The sequence below is a fragment of the Rhinoraja longicauda genome, chromosome 28 (genome assembly GCF_053455715.1).
Source record: "Rhinoraja longicauda isolate Sanriku21f chromosome 28, sRhiLon1.1, whole genome shotgun sequence".
NCBI classification, from domain to species: domain Eukaryota; kingdom Metazoa; phylum Chordata; class Chondrichthyes; order Rajiformes; family Arhynchobatidae; genus Rhinoraja; species Rhinoraja longicauda.
Window position 1 is genome coordinate 24,746,849 of NC_135980.1, and position 18,347 is coordinate 24,765,195.

Here is an 18,347-nt window from a genome sequence, read left to right on the forward strand (position 1 = left end):
GAACGGGGTACTGATTGAGAGTGATCAGCCATGATCGCATTGAATGGCGGTGCTGGCTCGAAGGGCTGAATGGCCTACTCCTGCACCTATTGTCTATTGTCTATTGTCTATTGAATAGATCGGGTAGATGTACAGAGTCTCTTGCCCAGAGTAGGGGAATCGAGGACCGGAGGATATAGGTTTGAGGCCTCCTCTTCTTATCGACTCCACGTCACAAGATTAGAAATTGTTCAACCGGAGCTGAACACACTTCTCGGCGTCTGGAAACAATGGCGTCCTGTGCTTCTTGTGCGCGGTGGTGGATAGATTGGTGGAAGAAGGGCCGCCACTCGAACGCTCTTTCCTTGACCCCATAGGTATAAGGTGAAGGGGAAACGATTTAATAGGAACCTGAGGGGTAACGTTCTCACACAAAGGGTGGTGGGTGAATGGAACGAGCTGCCAGAGATTTTTTTAGATTTAGAGATACAGCGCGGAAACAGGCCCTTCGGCCCACCGGGTCCGTGCCGCCCAGCGATCCCCGCACACTAACACTATCCTACACACACTAGGGACAATTTTTACATTTACCCAGTCAATTAACCTACATACCTGCACGTCTTTGGAGTGTGGGAGGAAACCGAAGATCTCGGAGAAAACCCACGCAGGTCACGGGGAGAACGTACAAACTCCCTACAGACAGCACCCGCAGTCAGGATCAAACCTGAGTCTCCGGCGCTGCATTCGCTGTAAGGCAGCAACTCTACTGCTGCGCCACCGTGCAGGGGAGGTAGTTGAGGCTGGGACTATCCCAACGTTTAAGAAACAGTTAGACAGGTACATGGATAGGACAGGTTTGGAGGGATATGGACCAAACGCAGGCAGGTGGGACTAGTGTAGCTGGGACATGTTGGCCAGCGTGGGCAAGTTGGGCCGAAGGGCCTGTTTCCACTCTGTATCACTCCATGACTCTATGACTCTATTGCTCACCGGGATACCAAGAGTGTTTAATTGTCATATGTATCAAAACAGAACAATGAAATTCTTAGCTGCAGCAGCACAACGGGTTTGGGTTGAGTTTATTGTCACGTGTACCGAGCGAGGTACAGTGAAAAGCTTTTGCTGCGTGCTAACCAGTCAGCAGAAAGACCGCACATGATTTCAATCGAACCGTTTACAGTGTGGAGATACATGAGAAGGGAATGACGTTTAGTGCAAGGTAAAGCAAGCAAAGTCCGATCAAAGGTTGTCCGAGGGTCACCAATGAGGTGGATAGTAGTCCGGGACCGGTCTCTCGTTGGGATAGGGTGCATCTAAACGGAACAATGAAAAGCTTACCTGCAGCAGCACAACAGGTTTATAAACGCAGTAGAGTCATAGAGAGATACAGTGTGGAAACAGGCCCTTCGGCCCAACTTGCCCACACTGACCAACATGCCCCATCAACACTAGTCCCACCTGCTCACATTTGGCCCATATCTCTAAATCTGTCCTATCCATGTACCTGTCTAACTGTTTCTTAAACGTTGCGATAGTCCCAGCCTCCAGTACCTCCTCTGGCAGCTCGTTCCATACACCCACCACCCTTTGTGTCCAACAAAAGCTACCCCTCAGATTCCTATTAAATCTTTCCCCTCCCCCTCACTTTAAACCTCTGTCCTCTGGTCCTCGATTCCCCTCCTCTGGGCAAGTGACTCCGTGCGTCTAACTGATTTATTTCCCCCATGATTTTTTTCACCTCTCTAACATCACTCCTCATCCTCCTGCGCTCGTTGGGATAGGGTGCTGATGAGTAGAGAGTCCCAGCCTGCTCAACCTCTCCCAATAGCTCAGGCCCTCGCTCGAGTCCTGGCAACATCATTGTAAATCTTCTCTGCAACCTTTCCAGCTTGACAACGTCTTTCTCGTGACATGGTGCCCAGAGCTGAACACAATACTCTAGATGTGGCCTCGCCAACGTCCGGTACAACTGCAACAGAATCAGAAATAACAAACAGAAAATGGCCAGGAGGTCAGGCAGCATGTGCTGAAAGAGATCTCTGAGCATTTCCAGTGTTTCTGTTTTTAAAATAGCCCGAGGAGTGAATAATGGAATAATGTTGTGGGAACTTTCATCTGTATTTAATCTGTGTTGTCTCTGCCATGGGAGTGTTTGATGGGACACGATGAAGGAAGTCTTGCTGCTTTTGTGGGGAGACTTTAAGCTAACTTTATTAAAAGCAGCAAAGGAATAAATTAAGTTTGGTCTGTTGAGTCCAGGATGTCCTCCAGGCCCTGCACTACTCACTGCTCACAGAAGGACTCAAAGGCAACAGCCCAGCCATCCATGGGCACAAATGTAGCCTCTACCATCCTCTCTCCCCCTCTCCCCCTCTCTCGCTCCCTCTCTCTCCCCCCCATCTCCCCTCCCTCCCCCTCTCCCCCTCCCCCCTCTCCCCACCTCCCCCTCCCCCCACATCCCCTTCCCCCCACTCCCCCCACCTCCCCCCCACCCCTCTCCCCCTGTCCCCCTCTCTCACTCCCTCTCTCTCCCCCCCGTCTCCCCACCTCCCCCTCCCCCCACCTCCCCATTCCCCCCCACCTCCCCCCCACCCCTCTCCCCCTATCCACCCCTCCCCCCACCTCCCCCTCCCCCCCTCTGCCCCCCTCTCCCCTCCCCCTCCCCTCTCCCCTCTACCCCTGTCCCCCTCTTCCCTTCCTATTTCTTCTTTCCCCCTCTCTGTCGTCTGTCTTTCAGTTACGTTTCCTGCCTTGACCACTTCTCACCAAATAAAGTTTCCTTTATTTACTTTACCCCATCTCCCACTTCCGCTCCCTTTTCTTTCCACTTTCTCCAGATGCCTCTCACCCTTTCCTTTACCACCACCCTCCTTTCTCTCATTTCTCCTCACCTCTCCCTCCCCTTTCCATTTCTCTCTGTGTTCTGCCTCTGATATCTTTGCTGCCACTCTCTCCCTTCCCTCTCCCTCCCCTCTCCCCCTCTCTCCCCTCTCTCCCCTCTCCCCCCTCTCCCCCCTCTCCCCCTCTCCCCCTCTCCCCCTCTCCCCCTCTCCCCCTCTCCATCTCCCCTCTCTCCCTCTCCATCCTCCCCTCTCTCCCTCTCCCTCTCTCCCCTCTCTCCCCTCTCTCCCCTCTCCCCCTCTCCCCCTCTCCCCCCCCTCTCCCCCCCTCTCCCCCCCCCCCCCCCCTCTCCCTCCCTCTCCCCCCTCTCGCCCTCTCCCCTTCTCTCCCTCTCTCCCTCTCTCCCTCCCCCTCTCTCCCTCTCTCCCTCTCCCCCTCTCCCCCCTCTCCCCCTCTCCCCCTCTCCCCCTCTCTCCCCTCTCTCCCTCTCCCCCTCTCTCCCTCTCCATCTCCCCCTCTCTCCCTCTCTCCCCTCTCCCCCTCTCCCCCTCTCCCCCTCTCCCCCTCTCCCACTCTCCCCCTCTCTCCCTCTCCATCTCCCCCTCTCTCCCCCTCTCCCCCTCTCCCCCTCTCCCCCTCTCTCCCTCTCTCCCTCTCCCCCCTTCCTCTCTCCCCCTCTCCCCTCTCCCCCTCTCCATCTCCCCCTCTCTCCCTCTCTCCCTCTCTCCCTCTCTCCCTCTCCATCTCCCCCTCTCTCCCTCTCTCCCCCTCTCCCCCTCTCTCCCTCTCCCCCTCTCCCCCTCTCCCCCCCCCCCTCTCCCTCCCTCTCCCCCTCTCGCCCTCTCCCCTTCTCTCCCTCTCTCCCTCTCTCCCTCCCCTCTCTCCCTCTCTCCCTCTCCCCCTCTCCCCTCTCCCCCTCTCTCCCTCTCCCCCTCTCCCCCCCTTCCTCTCTCCCTCTCTCCCCCTCTCCCCCTCTCCCCTCTCTCCCTCTCCCCCCCTTCCTCTCTCCCCCTCTCCCCCTCTCTCCCCCTCTCTCCCTCTCCATCTCCCCCTCTCCCCCTCTCCCCCTCTCCCCCCCCTCCATCCACGAGCCCCAGTCCTGTTATGAACGACACTCAGTGAAACCACAGCCTTTTTTCCCTGGCCTCAGCCACTGGCACCCTGCTCGAGTGTGACAGCACACTTTCTCTCTCCTCCCACTCACAACTCTCTGCTCTCTAAGCTGTTCGGATATTGAACTCCGTTCTCTGCTCCTCTCTGCCTGATCCTGGGGCTTGTTTGAAAGTAACTCGACACCTTTTAAATGGCTGACTCCCCCCTGAACAACTCCTGGCCTTCCTTTTCTAAGTTCTGGATGAAGAGATGGTCATTTAAGAAAGGTACTGCTTCTCTCTCTCTTTCCCTCTCTTTCTCTCTCTTTCTCTTTTCTCTTTTCTCTTTCTCTCTCTTTCGCTCTTTCTCTTTCCCTCTCTTTCTCTCTTTCTCTCTCTCTTTCTCTCTCTCTCTTTCTCTCTCTTTCTCTCTATCTCTCTTTCTCTCTCTCTCTCTCTCTCTATCTCTCTCTCTCTCTCTCTTCCCTGTACCTTTTCTGTTAACGGTTCTGGGCTTTGCTTCTTTCGACTTGTTATTTGTGAAACTTTCTGCCTGAAGGTTTGAGTCATAACTTGCTACCTGATGCCTGTCTAGCTTCACGAGCGCCGTGTCTCTGAGTGAAACTGCGCCTGGGTTGGGAGCTGCGGTCTCTGGCGGTGTGACAGCGCGGAGTTGAGCTGAGACGACGGTTCTTTGAACGAGCTTCCAGATCTGCTCATGTCCACTGGGCCTCTGTACGTCCAGCCCCACAACCCGACCTTCGCAGGTCGAGGTGTTTCTTGGTGGTTTTGTGTCTGGTAGTCAGGGCTAAAGGTGCTTTCACCTGGCAGATTCCCTCCTCTAGTCTGGGGCTTGGCTCATGTGAATTCAAGGTGTACAGGGCATGTAGGTTTACTGCTGGTGTGTGTGTGTGGATGTGCGCACTACTCCGTCTCTCTGCCTCTAGACGTTTGTGTGTGTGTGTGACTGTGAGTGTGAGTGTGAGTGTGAGTGTGTGTGAGTGCGGTCTACTTGTCTGTGTACAATGCATATCAGTGTGCCTGTGTCTGTCTGTACAACTATGTGTGCACATGTGTGGCTGTGTGGGTCCCTAACCCTGAACGTTAGTGAGTGTGTGTGTATCTCTGCTGTGTATGTGTGAGCTTGTGCATGCAGGGGTGTGGGTGTATGTATGTGTGTGTGTGCGTGTGGGTGTGCGTGTGCCTCTGTGAGTGCATGCGTGTGTGGGTGCATGAGTTTGTGAGTGTATGCGTGTGTGTGTATGGGTGTCTATGTGTGGGGATGTGTGTTTGTGCATGTTTGTGTACACGGGTGTGTATGTGCACGCCTGTGTGTGCACGCCTGTGTGTGCATGCCTGTGTGTGCACGCCTGTGTGTGCACGCCTGTGTGTGCACGCCTGTGTGTGCACGCCTGTGTGTGCACGCCTGTGTGTGCGTGCATGCATGCGTGTGTCCCACAAGAGCCTATATAATGTCATTTAGCTGTTTCTAACCGAGTCAGACTTTCAAAATGAAACCGTTAATCTGGTTTCCGTGATCACATTCTCTATCTTTTCCTTCCAGACTCTGTATTGAGTGAGCAAACAGCAGTATTGACTGAGCTCGTAGTTCCTGGTTCTGGGTGTTGTGGGTGTTGTGGGTGTCGTGGGTCTGGGTGTTGTGGGTGTTGTGGGTGTCGTGGGTCTGGGTGTTGTGGGTGTTCTGGGTGTTGTGGGTCTGGGTGTCGTGGGCCCTGGGTGTTGGGGCCCTGGGTGTCGAGGGCCCTGGGTGTTGGAGCCCTGGGTGTTGGGGCCCTGGGTGTCATGGGCCCTGGGTGTCGAGGGCCCTGGGTGTCGGGGGCCCTGGGTGTTGGGGCCCTGGGTGTCGTGGGCCCTGGGTGTCGTGGGCCTGGGTGTCGTGGGTGTCGTGGGCCCTGGGTGTCGGGGGCCCTGGGTGTTGGGGCCCTGGGTGTTGGGGCCCTGGGTGTTGGGGCCCTGGGTGTCGTGGACCCTGGGTGTCGTGGGTCTGGGTGTTGGGGCCCTGGGTGTTGTGGATCTGGGTGTTGTGGGTCTGGGTGTTGTGGGTTTGGGTGTCGTGGGTCTGGGTGTTGTGGGTTTGGGTGTCGTGGGCCCTGGGTGTTGGGGCCCTGGGTGTTGGGGCCCTGGGTGTTGGGGCCCTGAGTGTTGGGGCCCTGGGTGTCGTGGGTCTGGGTGTTGGGGCCCTGGGTGTCGTGGGCCCTGGGTGTTGGGGCCCTGGGTGTTGGGGCCCTGGGTGTCGTGTGCCCTAGGTGTTGGGGCCCGGAGTGTTGGGGCCCTGGGTGTCGTGGGCTCTGGGTGTTGGGGCCCTGGGTGTCGTGGGCCCTAGGTGTTGGGGCCCTGGGTGTCGTGGGCCCTAGGTGTTGGGGCCCTGGGTGTTGGGGCCCTGGGTGTCGTGGGCCCTGGGTGTCGTGGGCCCTGGGTGTCGTGGGTCTGGGTGTTGGGGCCCTGGGTGTCATGGGTCTGGGTGTTGGGGCCCTGGGTGTCGTGGGCCCTGGGTGTCGTGGGCCCTGGGTGTCGTGGGTCTGGGTGTTGGGGCCCTGGGTGTCGTGGGTCTGGGTGTTGGGACCCTGGGTGTCGTGGGCCCTGGGTGTCGTGGGCCTGGGTGGGGATTGGCCACGAGCTGCGAGCTTCAGGCTGCCGGCTGTATCGTGGGGCCGGATGGTCGGGGCCACTCTGCGTCCCCTGTAGTCCACGCTGTCGCTCCCAGCACGGACTGGGAGAGGCCGGGTAACATCCATGGGTCCAGCCGTTTACACGAGACATTAAACCGCGCGCTTCCCGCCATTTCAAATCGGATGTAAACAATCGGTGGCGCGGTGCTGGAAACTCATGGGTGGAGTTAACTTGGGGATGGTTAGCAACGTGACAACAAGGCAGCAACTCCAAACCACTTGGTTGGTCAGTCTGGGATGGGATGTGAGAAATACACTGGAGTAGCTCAGCGGGTCAGGCAGCATCTGTGGAGGATATGGCTCTGCGATGTTTCGGCTCTGTCCATCAATCCTTGTAAGGGTCACGCACGGGCCAGATTCGGATCTACACCGGTCGCACTGTCTACTCACTCTGTGACAAGGCCGAGGGTTCAAGTCCCACTCCAGCCCAGTGCTGGAGGTTTGGAGAGGATGTTTCCACTGGTGGTAGAGTCTCGGACCAGAGGGCAGGGCCTCCGAATAAAAGGACTCACCTTTCGGAAGGAGACGAGGAGGAATTTGTTTCGTCAGAGGGCGATGAATCAGTGGAATTCATTGCCGCAGAAGGCTGTGGAGGCCAAGCCAATGGATATTTTTAAGGTGGAGATCGACAGATTCTTGATTGGTACGGGTGTCAGGGGTTATGGGGGGTGAAGGCAGGAGAATGGGGTTGTGAGGGAAAGATAGATTGAATGGCGGAGTAGTTTTGATGGGATGGCGGAGTAGTTTTGATGGGCCGAATGGCCTAATTCTGCTCCGACAGCTTATGGAAAGAGCAGGTATCTTACTGAGAGCCCGAAACGTTTTACATCCCTCATATTATTATCCAGCTCCTGAACAAATTCACATGCAGAACTCGATGCCCTTCTCAATGTCAGCCCTGACCCCGTCTCCTTCAACACTGATTAACAATGCTATTTGGAAGCTGTGCTGCCAAAATATTAGGGGCCAAAGTATTTAACATGCCCTCATCCAGAAACAATGTGAAAGTCCCCCCTTCACACCAAGATCCCTACGGTTCCTTATGGTTTCCCCCCATTTATTCTCCTCAATAGTCAATAGTCAATTTATTTGTCAAATATGCATAAATGTGCAGTGAAATGAAAGATTACCCACAGTCCAACAATAAGACCAATAAAAATAAGCAATGACACACACAATCATAAACCAACACCAAACAATAGAAACATCCATCACAGTGAGTCTCCTCCAGTCACCTCCTCACTGTGATGGAAGGCCAGAATGTCTTCTACTGAGCGTCCTGCGTGGGACCTAATGGTAATGGACTGGGATAATCCCACCACTGTAAATAGCTGATGGACACAAAACGCTGGAGTAACTCAGCGGGATGAGGCAGCAGCATCTCTGGATAGAAGGAATGGCTGCCGTTTCGGGTCGAGACCTTTCTTCGGAAATAGTTTGTTCCTCCTCCGTTGACTTTTGAAGCCTCCTCTCTGGAAGGGTGATTAGATAAGAGGGCTGAAGAGGTGGAAATGATTTTGGCAGAGTCGGTGCAGCGAAGGCTACTCTCTCCTTCTGCTGGGAATCCTCACGATGAACTTAAACGAGAGTTTCAGAACTGGCAAGGGAGGCAGGGCGGAGATTTCTACGCACACAGTTTGATGTAACTTCTTTGGCACAGCCAAGGCCTAAAGGCGTTGGTGGAAGAAAGGAGCTTTTGCAACTGAGATAGTTTGTACCTTGGACAGGGGGCTGGGGTGCTTGCTGAGTGACGGGTTCCCCTTCCGCATGTCCTCGAGTGCCTGGAATGTGTGATGTGCGGGCTCCCTCTCCCTCTCCCTCTCCCTCTCCCTCTCCCTCTCCCTCTCCCTCTCCCTCTCCCTCTCCCTCTCCCTCTCCCTCTCCCTCTCCCTCTCCCTCTCCCTCTCCCTCTCCCTCTCCCTCTCCCTCTCCCTCTCCCTCTCCCTCTCCCTCTCCCTCTCCCTCTCCCTCTCCCTCTCCCTCTCCCTCTCCCTCTCCCTCTCCCTCTCCCTCTCCCTCTCCCTCTCCCTCTCCCTCTCCCTCTCCCTCTCTCCCTCTCCCTCTCACCCTCCCCTCCCCCCCTCCGTTGCTGAGTTGCGTCTCAATTATGGGGCTCTTGGCTGAGATGCGAATCAGTTTCGTTTATGGTCACGTGTGCCGAGGTACAGCGGAAAGCCCTTTGTCGCCAGCCACCCAGTCGGCGGGAAGACAATACGAGATGGCAGTCGAGCCATTTACAGTTTGCAGCTACACGAGAAGCTAACGTTTAGTGCAAGGGAAAGCCAGCAAAGTCCGATCAAGGAGAGTCTGAGTGGAGAGTGGAGGGGTTTAAGAGGATCGTGGCTAAAGTAAGAAATGTTGCTGTGGGAGTAGAGACGTTAGACTGTGGGGCGATCACAATGTGTGATTGTAGACCTGCTTCTGTGGCCAGTGGAGGACTAGTCGCCCGTGAGATGGGGTTGGGAGGCTGCAGGAGGTGTTCTACATGGATGCCTTGGTGCGTCACTTGCAGGGAGAGGACACTGAGTACGCTGGGCCCAGCCCGAGCCATGGTTTCACAGCTGGGAATCCAGTGCTCCCCTCCCCTTGTTTGGCATCTTCTCAGGGACTTGGTTCCCTGAGCCTCCCGCCAGCTTCTGGTGATTGGTTCCAATAGCCACTCCTCATCTGGAAGTTCCCATAATTGGACGTCAGCGGGTGATAAATCGCAAGGGTCCCCTCTGGCCAGAACTCTGATCAATGTTCATCCAAAGTCCACACTTCTAGACAGCAACCAGTAAATAACTATCAGGCGCAGGAAGGAACTGCAGATGCTGGTTTAAACCGAAGACAGACACAAAATGCTGGAGTAACTCAGCGGGACAGGCAGCATCTCTGGAGAGAAGGAATGGGTGATGTTTCGGGTGGAGTCTGAAGAAGGGTCCCCACCCGAAACGTCACCCATTCCTTCTCTCCAGAGATGCTGCCTGTCCCGCTGAGTTTCTCCAGCTTTTTGTGTCTAAATAACGTTCAGGATTGTGTTCAGGCTGATTGGTGACTGACTGTGCCTTCAAACTGTACTCTCTGAAATTCCCTCCCTAAACCTCGCCACCTCCCTCTCCTCCTCCTTTAAAAAGCTTTGTAAAGTAACGTTAAAATAACGTAAGATGCAATGAGGACATTGTGCCTGGAGCAGGACATAGGTAGCTGGCAAGTAGAACATTGACAGACTCCGGATCAGTACGGGTGTCAGGGGTTATGGGGAGAAAGCAGGCGGGTAAGGCAAAGCAGCGCCTTTACCTCCTTGGACAGCTGAGGAAATTCAGAGTGTCTCAGAGGATCCTTCATTGCTTCTACTCTGGGGCTGTAGAGAGCATCCTGTCCGGCAACATCACAGTCTGGTTTGGGAACAGCTCTGCCCAGGACAGGAAGGCCCTGCAGAGAGTAGTGCGTTCGGCAGAACGCACCATGGGAACTACACTCGCCCCCCTGCAGGACCTATACATCAGGAGGTGCAGATCCAGAGCAAGCAAGATCATGAGGGACCCTGCCACCCCAGTAACGGACTGTTCCAGATGCTACGATCAGGCAAACGCCTCCGCTGTCACGCTGTGAAAACGGAGAGGATGAGACAGAGTTTCTTCCCACAGGCCATCAGGACTGTTAACTATTATAACTCCAGGGACTAAATTTTGTCTTCTCTGTATTAACTTTAATTTATATGCTGTAACCGTAATTCTTTTTTTTTTGCACAATCCGCAGGCATTGCCACTTTCATTTCACTGCACATCGTGTATGTGTATGTGACAAATAGACTTGACTTGACTTGACGTGACTCTCTAGGAGAATGGGTGTGAGAGGGAGGGATAGACCAGCCATGGTTGAATGGTGGAGTAGACTCGATGGGCCGAATGGCCTAATTCCGCCCCTTGACTGCTGAGCTTAAGCAGCGTGCAGTCATGAGTTTCGGTAAGACGGATCAAACAGTAGAGACGCTGCTAATGAGTGAAGTTCAAAGGGATCTTGGTGTCCCTGTGCATAGATCACAGAAAGTCAGCAGACAAGCACAGCAAATCTTTACGGAGATGCACGGTATGTCGGCCTTTATTGTGAAGTGGTTGGGAACAGGGAAAAAAAGACACAAAGTGCTGGAGTAACTCAGTGGGTCAGGCGGCACCTCTGGAGAACGTTGATAGATAACGTTCTAGGTTGGGAGTCTTCTTCAGACTGATTGCGGTGTGGTGCGGTGCGGTTAAGTGGGGGCGCGAGTGGGTGGAGGGGGGGAGAAAGGAGAAAGAGAGGTGGGGCGGAAGAGGTGGATACAGGTGAGGTGATGGTGGAGGGGGGGGGGAGTTGATGAATATCAGTCTAAAGAAGGGTCACGCCTCCAAGGCACATCCTCCGCGGATGCTGCCTGACCTGCTGTGTTACTCCAGCTCTTTGTTTAGAAACATAGAAGCATAGAAAATAGGTGCAGGAGTAGGCCATTTGGCCCTTTGAGCCTGCACCGCCATTCAATATGATCATGGCTGATCATCCAGCTCAGTAACCTGTACCTGCCTTCTCTCCATACCCCCTGATCCCTTTAGCAAAAAGGGCCACATCTAACTCCCTCTTAAATAATGAACTGGCCTCAACTACCTTCTGCGGCAGAGAATTCCACAGTTTAGTTGAGTTTAGTTTATTGTCACGTGTACCGAGGTACAGTGAAAAGCTTCTGCTGCGTGCTAAACCAGTCAGCGGAAACCCGTTGTAAACCAGACCCTGCAGTCCCATGTGTCTGCATTCTTAAAATAACATCCGTGAATCAGCATCTGATCATGTTTATAATTCTAATGATCCTTTTATGTTTAACTAGTGTTCTTGTCCCTTTGCTATGCTGGAGGTAGTGTACCATTTAAAAGCAAGTTGTTGGCTTTATTGACGTGCGACATTTTGATCAACTTTAGACACAAAAAGCTGGAGTAACTCTGCCGGTCAGGCAGCATCTCTGGAGAAAAGGAAGAGGCGTCATTTCGGGTCAAGACCCTTCTTCGAGACCTATTCCTTTTCTCCAGAGACGCTGCCTGACCCGCTGAGTTACTCCAGCTTTTTGTGTTTATCTTCACTTTGAACCAGCATCTGCAGTTCCCCACTTCCACATTTTGATTAACTTGCTCTTCCAGCATGCCCTGACCCAGTGGACTCAACAACAACCGTTCTCCCTCATACACTGCGAATCCTTACAGATATTCTAATATAATTATTTATTCGGGCATTATACAGTGCTGAGCCAAACCTCTAATTATATCTCACAAAGTGTTTCTGTACTTCTCCCAAACCATGTTTAATGTCTTGGAAAGATTTACTCAACTTGCTCCTCGCTGGTCCTTTGAAAGAGGCTGATTTTCTTTCTTTATAAAGTTGCAGCTGACAAATAAATCATTAAAAGTAAACGAGCCAAGAGAGTTTTATATAATCCTAATCACAGCGTAGGCCAAAGCATTCGGAGAACTACAGAATGATACAACACAGCGGTAGAGTTGCTGCCTCACAGCGCCAGAGACCCGGGTTCGATTCTGACTATACGGACTTTTTATTGTACGTTCCTCCTGTGACCGCGTGGGTTTTCTCTGGGTGCTCAGGCTTCCTCCCACACTCCAACGATGTACAGATTTATAGGTGAATTGGCTTCGGAAAATTGTCCCTAGTATGTAAAATAGCGCTGGGGATTGTTGGTCAGCACAGACTCAGTGGGCGGAAGGGCCTGTTTCCACGCGGTATCTCTAAATTAAACTAAACTAAACAGAGAGAGCTGCCATTCGGCCCATTGAACCTGTGTTGACCGTCCTAGCCCGGATTCTCTTCCACATGAATCTTGTGCTCATTGCAGTGACTAGTGCAGTATCAGCACTAAACACTGCGATGAGACTGACCTGATCAGAAGTGCCTTTGGAAAGGAGATGTGGAGGAATTTCTTCAGCCAGAGGGTGTTAAATCCATGGAATTCATTGCCACAGACGGTGGTGGAGGACAAGTCATTGGGGATTTTTAAAGCAAAGGATTTTTGGGAGGTTGATAGGTTTATGATTAGTCAGGGAGGCAAAGGTCACGTGGAGAAGGCAGGAGAATGGAGTTGAGTGGGAAAGATCGACCAGCCATGATTGAATGGCCATGAAGGAGGAGACAAGATGGGCCGAATGGCCTGATTCTGCTCCTATGTCTTACGGTCATGATTTATCGGGGGGACGAAGGACAACAGATCGTGGCTGGGGAGGTCCTGGGGTTATTCTCCTCCGAGGCGATTCGGAGAGGAATTGGATGAATACATGAAGAGAATGAAGAAGGGTAGAGGGATTGAGACAGCCTGGGGATGTAGCACAGGCAGGATGGGCCGCATGAGGCACCAGCCCCCCATCCCACCCTGGCCCGGTCCCCTGTCTTAACCCCCCACCCACACTCCGGGTCTCCCTTCATTGTCAGCACCTCTACCCCTCCTAGTCCCCCATCATTCTGGGCAGCCCCCCCCCCTCCCCTTCCCCCTTCATTCTCAGCGGCCTTCCTTTGAGCCCCCCCTAATAACTATTAATAGTTATAGTCACAGGCTCTATAACTATTAATACTGCCATTTTAAATAACAAGATATTTCTGTGGGTTAGAAAATGAAATTAGCTCTCTGGAATGTCTGGGCTGTTACCAGTGTTAAAATAGCCGGGGAAGAAATTTTGTAAAGACCAATGTCCGATCAAATGACCCCATTATTATGGGCGGCAAAGTGGCTGATCTGGTGGAGCTGCTGCCTCACAGCGCCGGAGAGCCGGGTTCCATCCTGACCTCCGGTGTTGTCCGTGCGGAGTTTGCACGTTCTACCTGTGACAGCGTCGGTTTTCCTCCGGGTGCTCCGGTTTCCTCCCTCAGCCCCAAAATGGCGGGTTTGTAGGTTAAGTAGAAACAAAAACAAAAAAAAATTAATGCTGGCTCATACCAAAGATATGTATACAAAGAGTTGGAGTGGACTCAGCGGGTCAGGCAGCATCTCTGGAGAAAATGGATGGGTGACGTTTTGGGTCGGGACTCTTCTTCAGGTCAATTGGACTCTGTAAATTGCTCCTCGTGTACCGATGGATGGTCAGGATGGACTCGGTGGGCCGAAGTGCCTGTTTCCATGCCGTGCCGTTTAATCAAGAAAGCTGTCAAACGGTCCCAGGCAGGGTGAAGCATTGTTTAGATGCTGAGTGGTGTTCCCTCACTCAACACCATTGCATGTGGCACTCCCAGAGCAAGGCCATCGTGCATTATGTACAAACTGAAGCACTACCCTGGTCCTAATCTGAGGAAAGACGTTCTTGCCATAGAGGGAGTACAGAGAAGGTTCACCAGATTGATTCCTGGGATGGCAGGACTTTCATATGAAGAAAGACTGGATAGACTCGGCTTGTACTCGCTGGAATTTAGAAGATTGAGGGGGGATCTCATAGACACTTACAAAATTCTTAAGGGGTTGGACAGGCTAGATGCAGGAAGATTGTTCCCGATGTTGGGGAAGTCCAGAACAAGGGGTCACAGTTTAAGGATAAGGGGGAAGTCCTTTAGGACCGAGATGAGAACGTTTTTTTTCACACAGAGAGTGGTGAATCTGTGGAATTCTCTGCCACAGAAGGTAGTTGAGGCCAGTTCATTGGCTATATTTAAGAGGGAGTTAGATGTGGCCCTTGTGGCTAAAGGGATCAGGGGGTATGGAGAGAAGGCAGGTACGGGATACTGAGTTGGATGATCAGCCATGATCATATTGAATGGCGGTGCAGGCTCGAATGGCCTACTGCTGCACCTATTTTCTATGTTTCTATGTTTCTAGTACAGTGCTCGGGCAGGGATTGGGGCAAACAGGACGAGGTGGTCAATGAGAAGAGATGTGCTAAAGGACAGATAAAGAATGAGGAAGTGGGATAACGTAGAACGTGTGTGTACGGGAGATCGACGCAAAATGCTGGAGTAACTCAGCGGGCCTGGCAGCATCTCTGGAGGGAAGGAATGGGCGACGTTTCGGGCCGAGACCCTTCTTCAGACTGAGAGTCAGGGGAACGGGAAATGAGAGATATAGACGGTGATGTAGAGAGATATCGAACAAATGAATGAATGAAATGCAAAAAAAGAAACGATGGTAAAAGAAGCAGGCCATTGTTAGCTGTTTGCCAGGCCATTTAGAACGGAGATGAGGAAGAACGTTTTCAGTCAGAGAGTGGTGAAGGTGTGGAATTCGCTGCCTCAGAAGGCAGTGGAGGCCAGTTCGTTGGATGCTTTCAAGAGAGAGCTGGATAGAGCTCTTAAGGATAGCGGAGTGAGGGGGTATGGGGAGAAGGCAGGAACGGGGTACTGATTGAGAGTGATCAGCCATGATCGCATTGAATGGCGGTGCTGGCTCGAAGGGCTGAATGGCCTACTCCTGCACCTATTGTCTATTGTCTATTGATCGGTAGTCGGCATGACCTGTGGGCCGAAGGGTGTGTTTCGAGGCTGTATCACTAGACTAAACTACAGGGATTCTGGGTGCTCCCTTCCAGGGAAACTTAGTGACTAGTGAAAGGCCTGGATAGAGTGGATGTGGAGACGATGTTTCCACTAGTGGGAGAGTCTCGGACCAGAGGCCATAGCCTCAGAATAAAAGGACATACCTTTAGAAAGGAGGTGAGGAGGAATAGACAATAGACAATAGGTGCAGGAGGAGGCCATTCGGCCCTTGGAGCCAACACCGCCATTCAATGTGATCATGGCTGATCATTCTCAATCAGTACCCCTTTCCTGCCTTCTCCTGACTCCACTATCCTTAAGAGCTCTATCTAGTTTTCTCTTGAATGCATTCAGAGAATTGGCCCCCACTGCCTTCTGAGGCAGAGAATTCCACAGATTTACAACTCTCTGACTGAAAAAGTTTTTCCTCATCTCAGTTCTAAATGGCCTACTCCTTATTCTTAAACTGTGGCCCCTTGTTCTGGACTCCCCCAACATTGGGAACATGTTTCCTGCCTCTAACGTGTCCAACCCCTTAATAAACTTATACGTTCCGATAAGATCTCCACTCATCCTTTTAAATTCCAGTGTATACAAGCCTAGTCGATCCAGTCTTTCAACATACGACAGTCCCACCATTCCGGGAATTAACCTAGTAAACCTACGCTGCACGCCCTCAATAGCAAGAATATCCTTCCTCAAATTTGGAGGCCAAAACTGCACACAGTACTCCAGGTGCGGTCTCACTAGGGCCCTATACAACTGCAGAAGGACCTCTTTGCTCCTATACTCAACTCCTCTTGTTATGAAGGCCAACATTGCATTGGCTTTCTTCACTGCCTGCTGTACCTGCATGCTTCCTTTCAGTGACTGATGCACTAGGACACCCAGATCTCGTTGTACGTCTAAAATTTCTATAGACAGAGGGTGGTGAGTTAGTGGAACTCATTGCCACAGGTGGCTGTGGAGGCCAACGTTATTCCCTTTATCATGTATCTATACACAGTGGATGGCTCGATTGTAATCATGCATGGTCTTTTCGCTGACTGGGCAGCACGCAACAAGCGATTTTCACTGCGTACACGTGACAATAGATTAAACTCAAACTCATTGCGTACTCTTAAGGTGGAGATTGACAGATACTTGACTGGTAGGGGTGTCAAGGGTTACGGGGAGAAGGCAGGAGAATGGGTTTGAGTGGGAAAGACAGATCAGCCATGATTGAATGGCGGAGTTGACTCGATGGGTCGAGTGGCCTACTACTTCTCCTACGACTTATGAACGTATGAAATTATTTCTGGACTGGAGAGGAGAGTAGCGGTGGTGACTCCATGCACGAGGAATCTCAAGCACCAGGGGAGTGAGACTTGTTTACTTAGGAAAAGAAATTCAGAGACACGTCACTGAGCCTCTCCAGGTTGTGGAAAGTAATGACAGCGGCTCCACGAACAATGTTCACAAGTGGCAGAGATAGTAGCGTTATCTGTAAGTGTTGCAGACCAAAGATAGACATAAAACGCTGGAGTAACTCAGCGGGTCAGACAGCATCTCTGGAGAAAAGGAATGGGTGATGTTACATAGAAACAAACATAGAAATTAGGTGCAGGAGGAGGCCATTCGGCCCTTCGAACCAGCACCGCCATTTATTGTGATCATAGCTGATCGTCCCCAATCAAGGGAAGACCCATCTTCGCATGCTGCCTGTCCCGCTGAGTTACTCCAGCTTTTTATGTCTATCTTTGGTGTAAACCAGCATCTGCAGTTCCTTCCCAAAATGCTTATGTTTTGTTGTTTGTAGTGGTGGTTTTGTTTCCATCAGTGCAATCTCTGGTCGTTTCACAATGAATGGGTCACACCTAGTGGATAATGAATCCTGGCAATGTTCTACCCAAGATGGCTGAGGGCTTGTTTGCTACTCGTATCTAAAACAGGGATAGATTTTCCGAGATAGACACAAAATGCTGGGGGAGCTTGAGCGGGTCAGGCAGCATGAGAGATGAGAGACGCTGCCTGAGCCGCTGATAGGGGTTGCCAACTATCTCACTCCCAAATACGGGACAAGGTGACGTCACCGCCCCGCGTCCACCGTGACCTCACCCAGCCAGCGGCCACGTGCTCCCGCTCCACCAATGGCGGCCGCCCGGGCCGGGAGACGGGTTGCCACGCAACCTTCGTCAGGCGAACACACTCGGCCCCGCTCCCCGAACACGCTCTGTCAGCCTACACTGTCCCGGCCTACAGCGGCCCGCGGGCCTAATACGGGACAAGGGCGGTCCCGTACGGGACAAACCAATTTAGCCCAAAATACGTGGGATGTCTCGGCTAATACGGGTCAGTTGGCAACCCTACCCACTGAATTACTCCAGCTGTTTGTGTCTATCTCCGGTGTAAACCAGCACATCTACAGCTCCTCCCTGCACAAGGTGTCTGTGTGGTCTCCGGGCTTTTCAATGTATAATAATAATAATCTGATGACTTCAATTCCAAAGTATCTCATTTGACTCTGAGATAGTGAAACAAGATTTATAAATGAGGGATTTCCCCTTGTGTAGACAAGGCTCAGTGGGGGTTCAGAGATGGTGAAACATGTATTGTGAAGGAGGGATTTCTCCTCCATTAGATAAAAGCTCAGTAGGGGTGAAGGCCAGGGGTGAAGATCTGGGGTAAATTCCCTGTGGCTCGGCTGATGCAGCCACCTAGGGTTACTGCTCCACATCAGAGCTGAGTGTGGGGAGGTGAGCCGTGGAATTAGTGCTTCAGGACGACGCAGATATAAAAGCCCTTTCAGCGATTGGAAAGAAATATTTGTCCCCCTATACCAATTCACAAGTTCACGAGTTTCAGGAGTAGAATTAGGCCATTCGGCCCATCGAGTCAACTCCGCCATTCAATCACGGCTGATCTCAGCCTTCTAATCCTGCTATTCTCCCTCCCACCCTTGACACCTGTTCTAATCAGGAATTTGTCCATCTCTGCCTTAGAAATATCCACTGACTTGGCCTCCACAGCCCTCAGTTCCACAGATTAACTACCCTCTGACTGAAGAAGTTCTTCCTCACCTCCTTTCTAAAAGAGCGCCCTTTAATCTTGAGGCTGAGACCTCTGGTACTAGACTCTCCCACCAGTGGAAACATCCTCTCCAAATCCACTCTATCTTTGCCTTTCATTATTCTGTAAGTTTCAATGAGGTCCCCCCTCAACCTTCTAAACTCCAGCGAGTACAGGCCCAGTGCTGTCAAACGCTCATCATATGTTAACCCACTCATTCCTGGGGTCATTC

At 52.3% G+C, this 18,347-nt stretch overlaps 1 protein-coding gene across 1 annotated transcript in view; it reads left to right on the forward strand.

Annotated features, from left to right (window-relative positions):
- Positions 1–4,093: 4,093 nt before the first annotated feature.
- arhgef18b (rho/rac guanine nucleotide exchange factor (GEF) 18b) overlaps positions 4,094–18,347 on the forward strand; it is a 154,245-nt gene continuing 139,991 nt past the window's right edge. Inside the window, exon 1 of the mRNA XM_078423729.1 lies at positions 4,094–4,199. Within this exon, the coding sequence (XP_078279855.1) occupies positions 4,124–4,199 (76 nt within the window). The 5' untranslated portion in view covers positions 4,094–4,123. The remainder of the gene's footprint in view (positions 4,200–18,347) is intronic.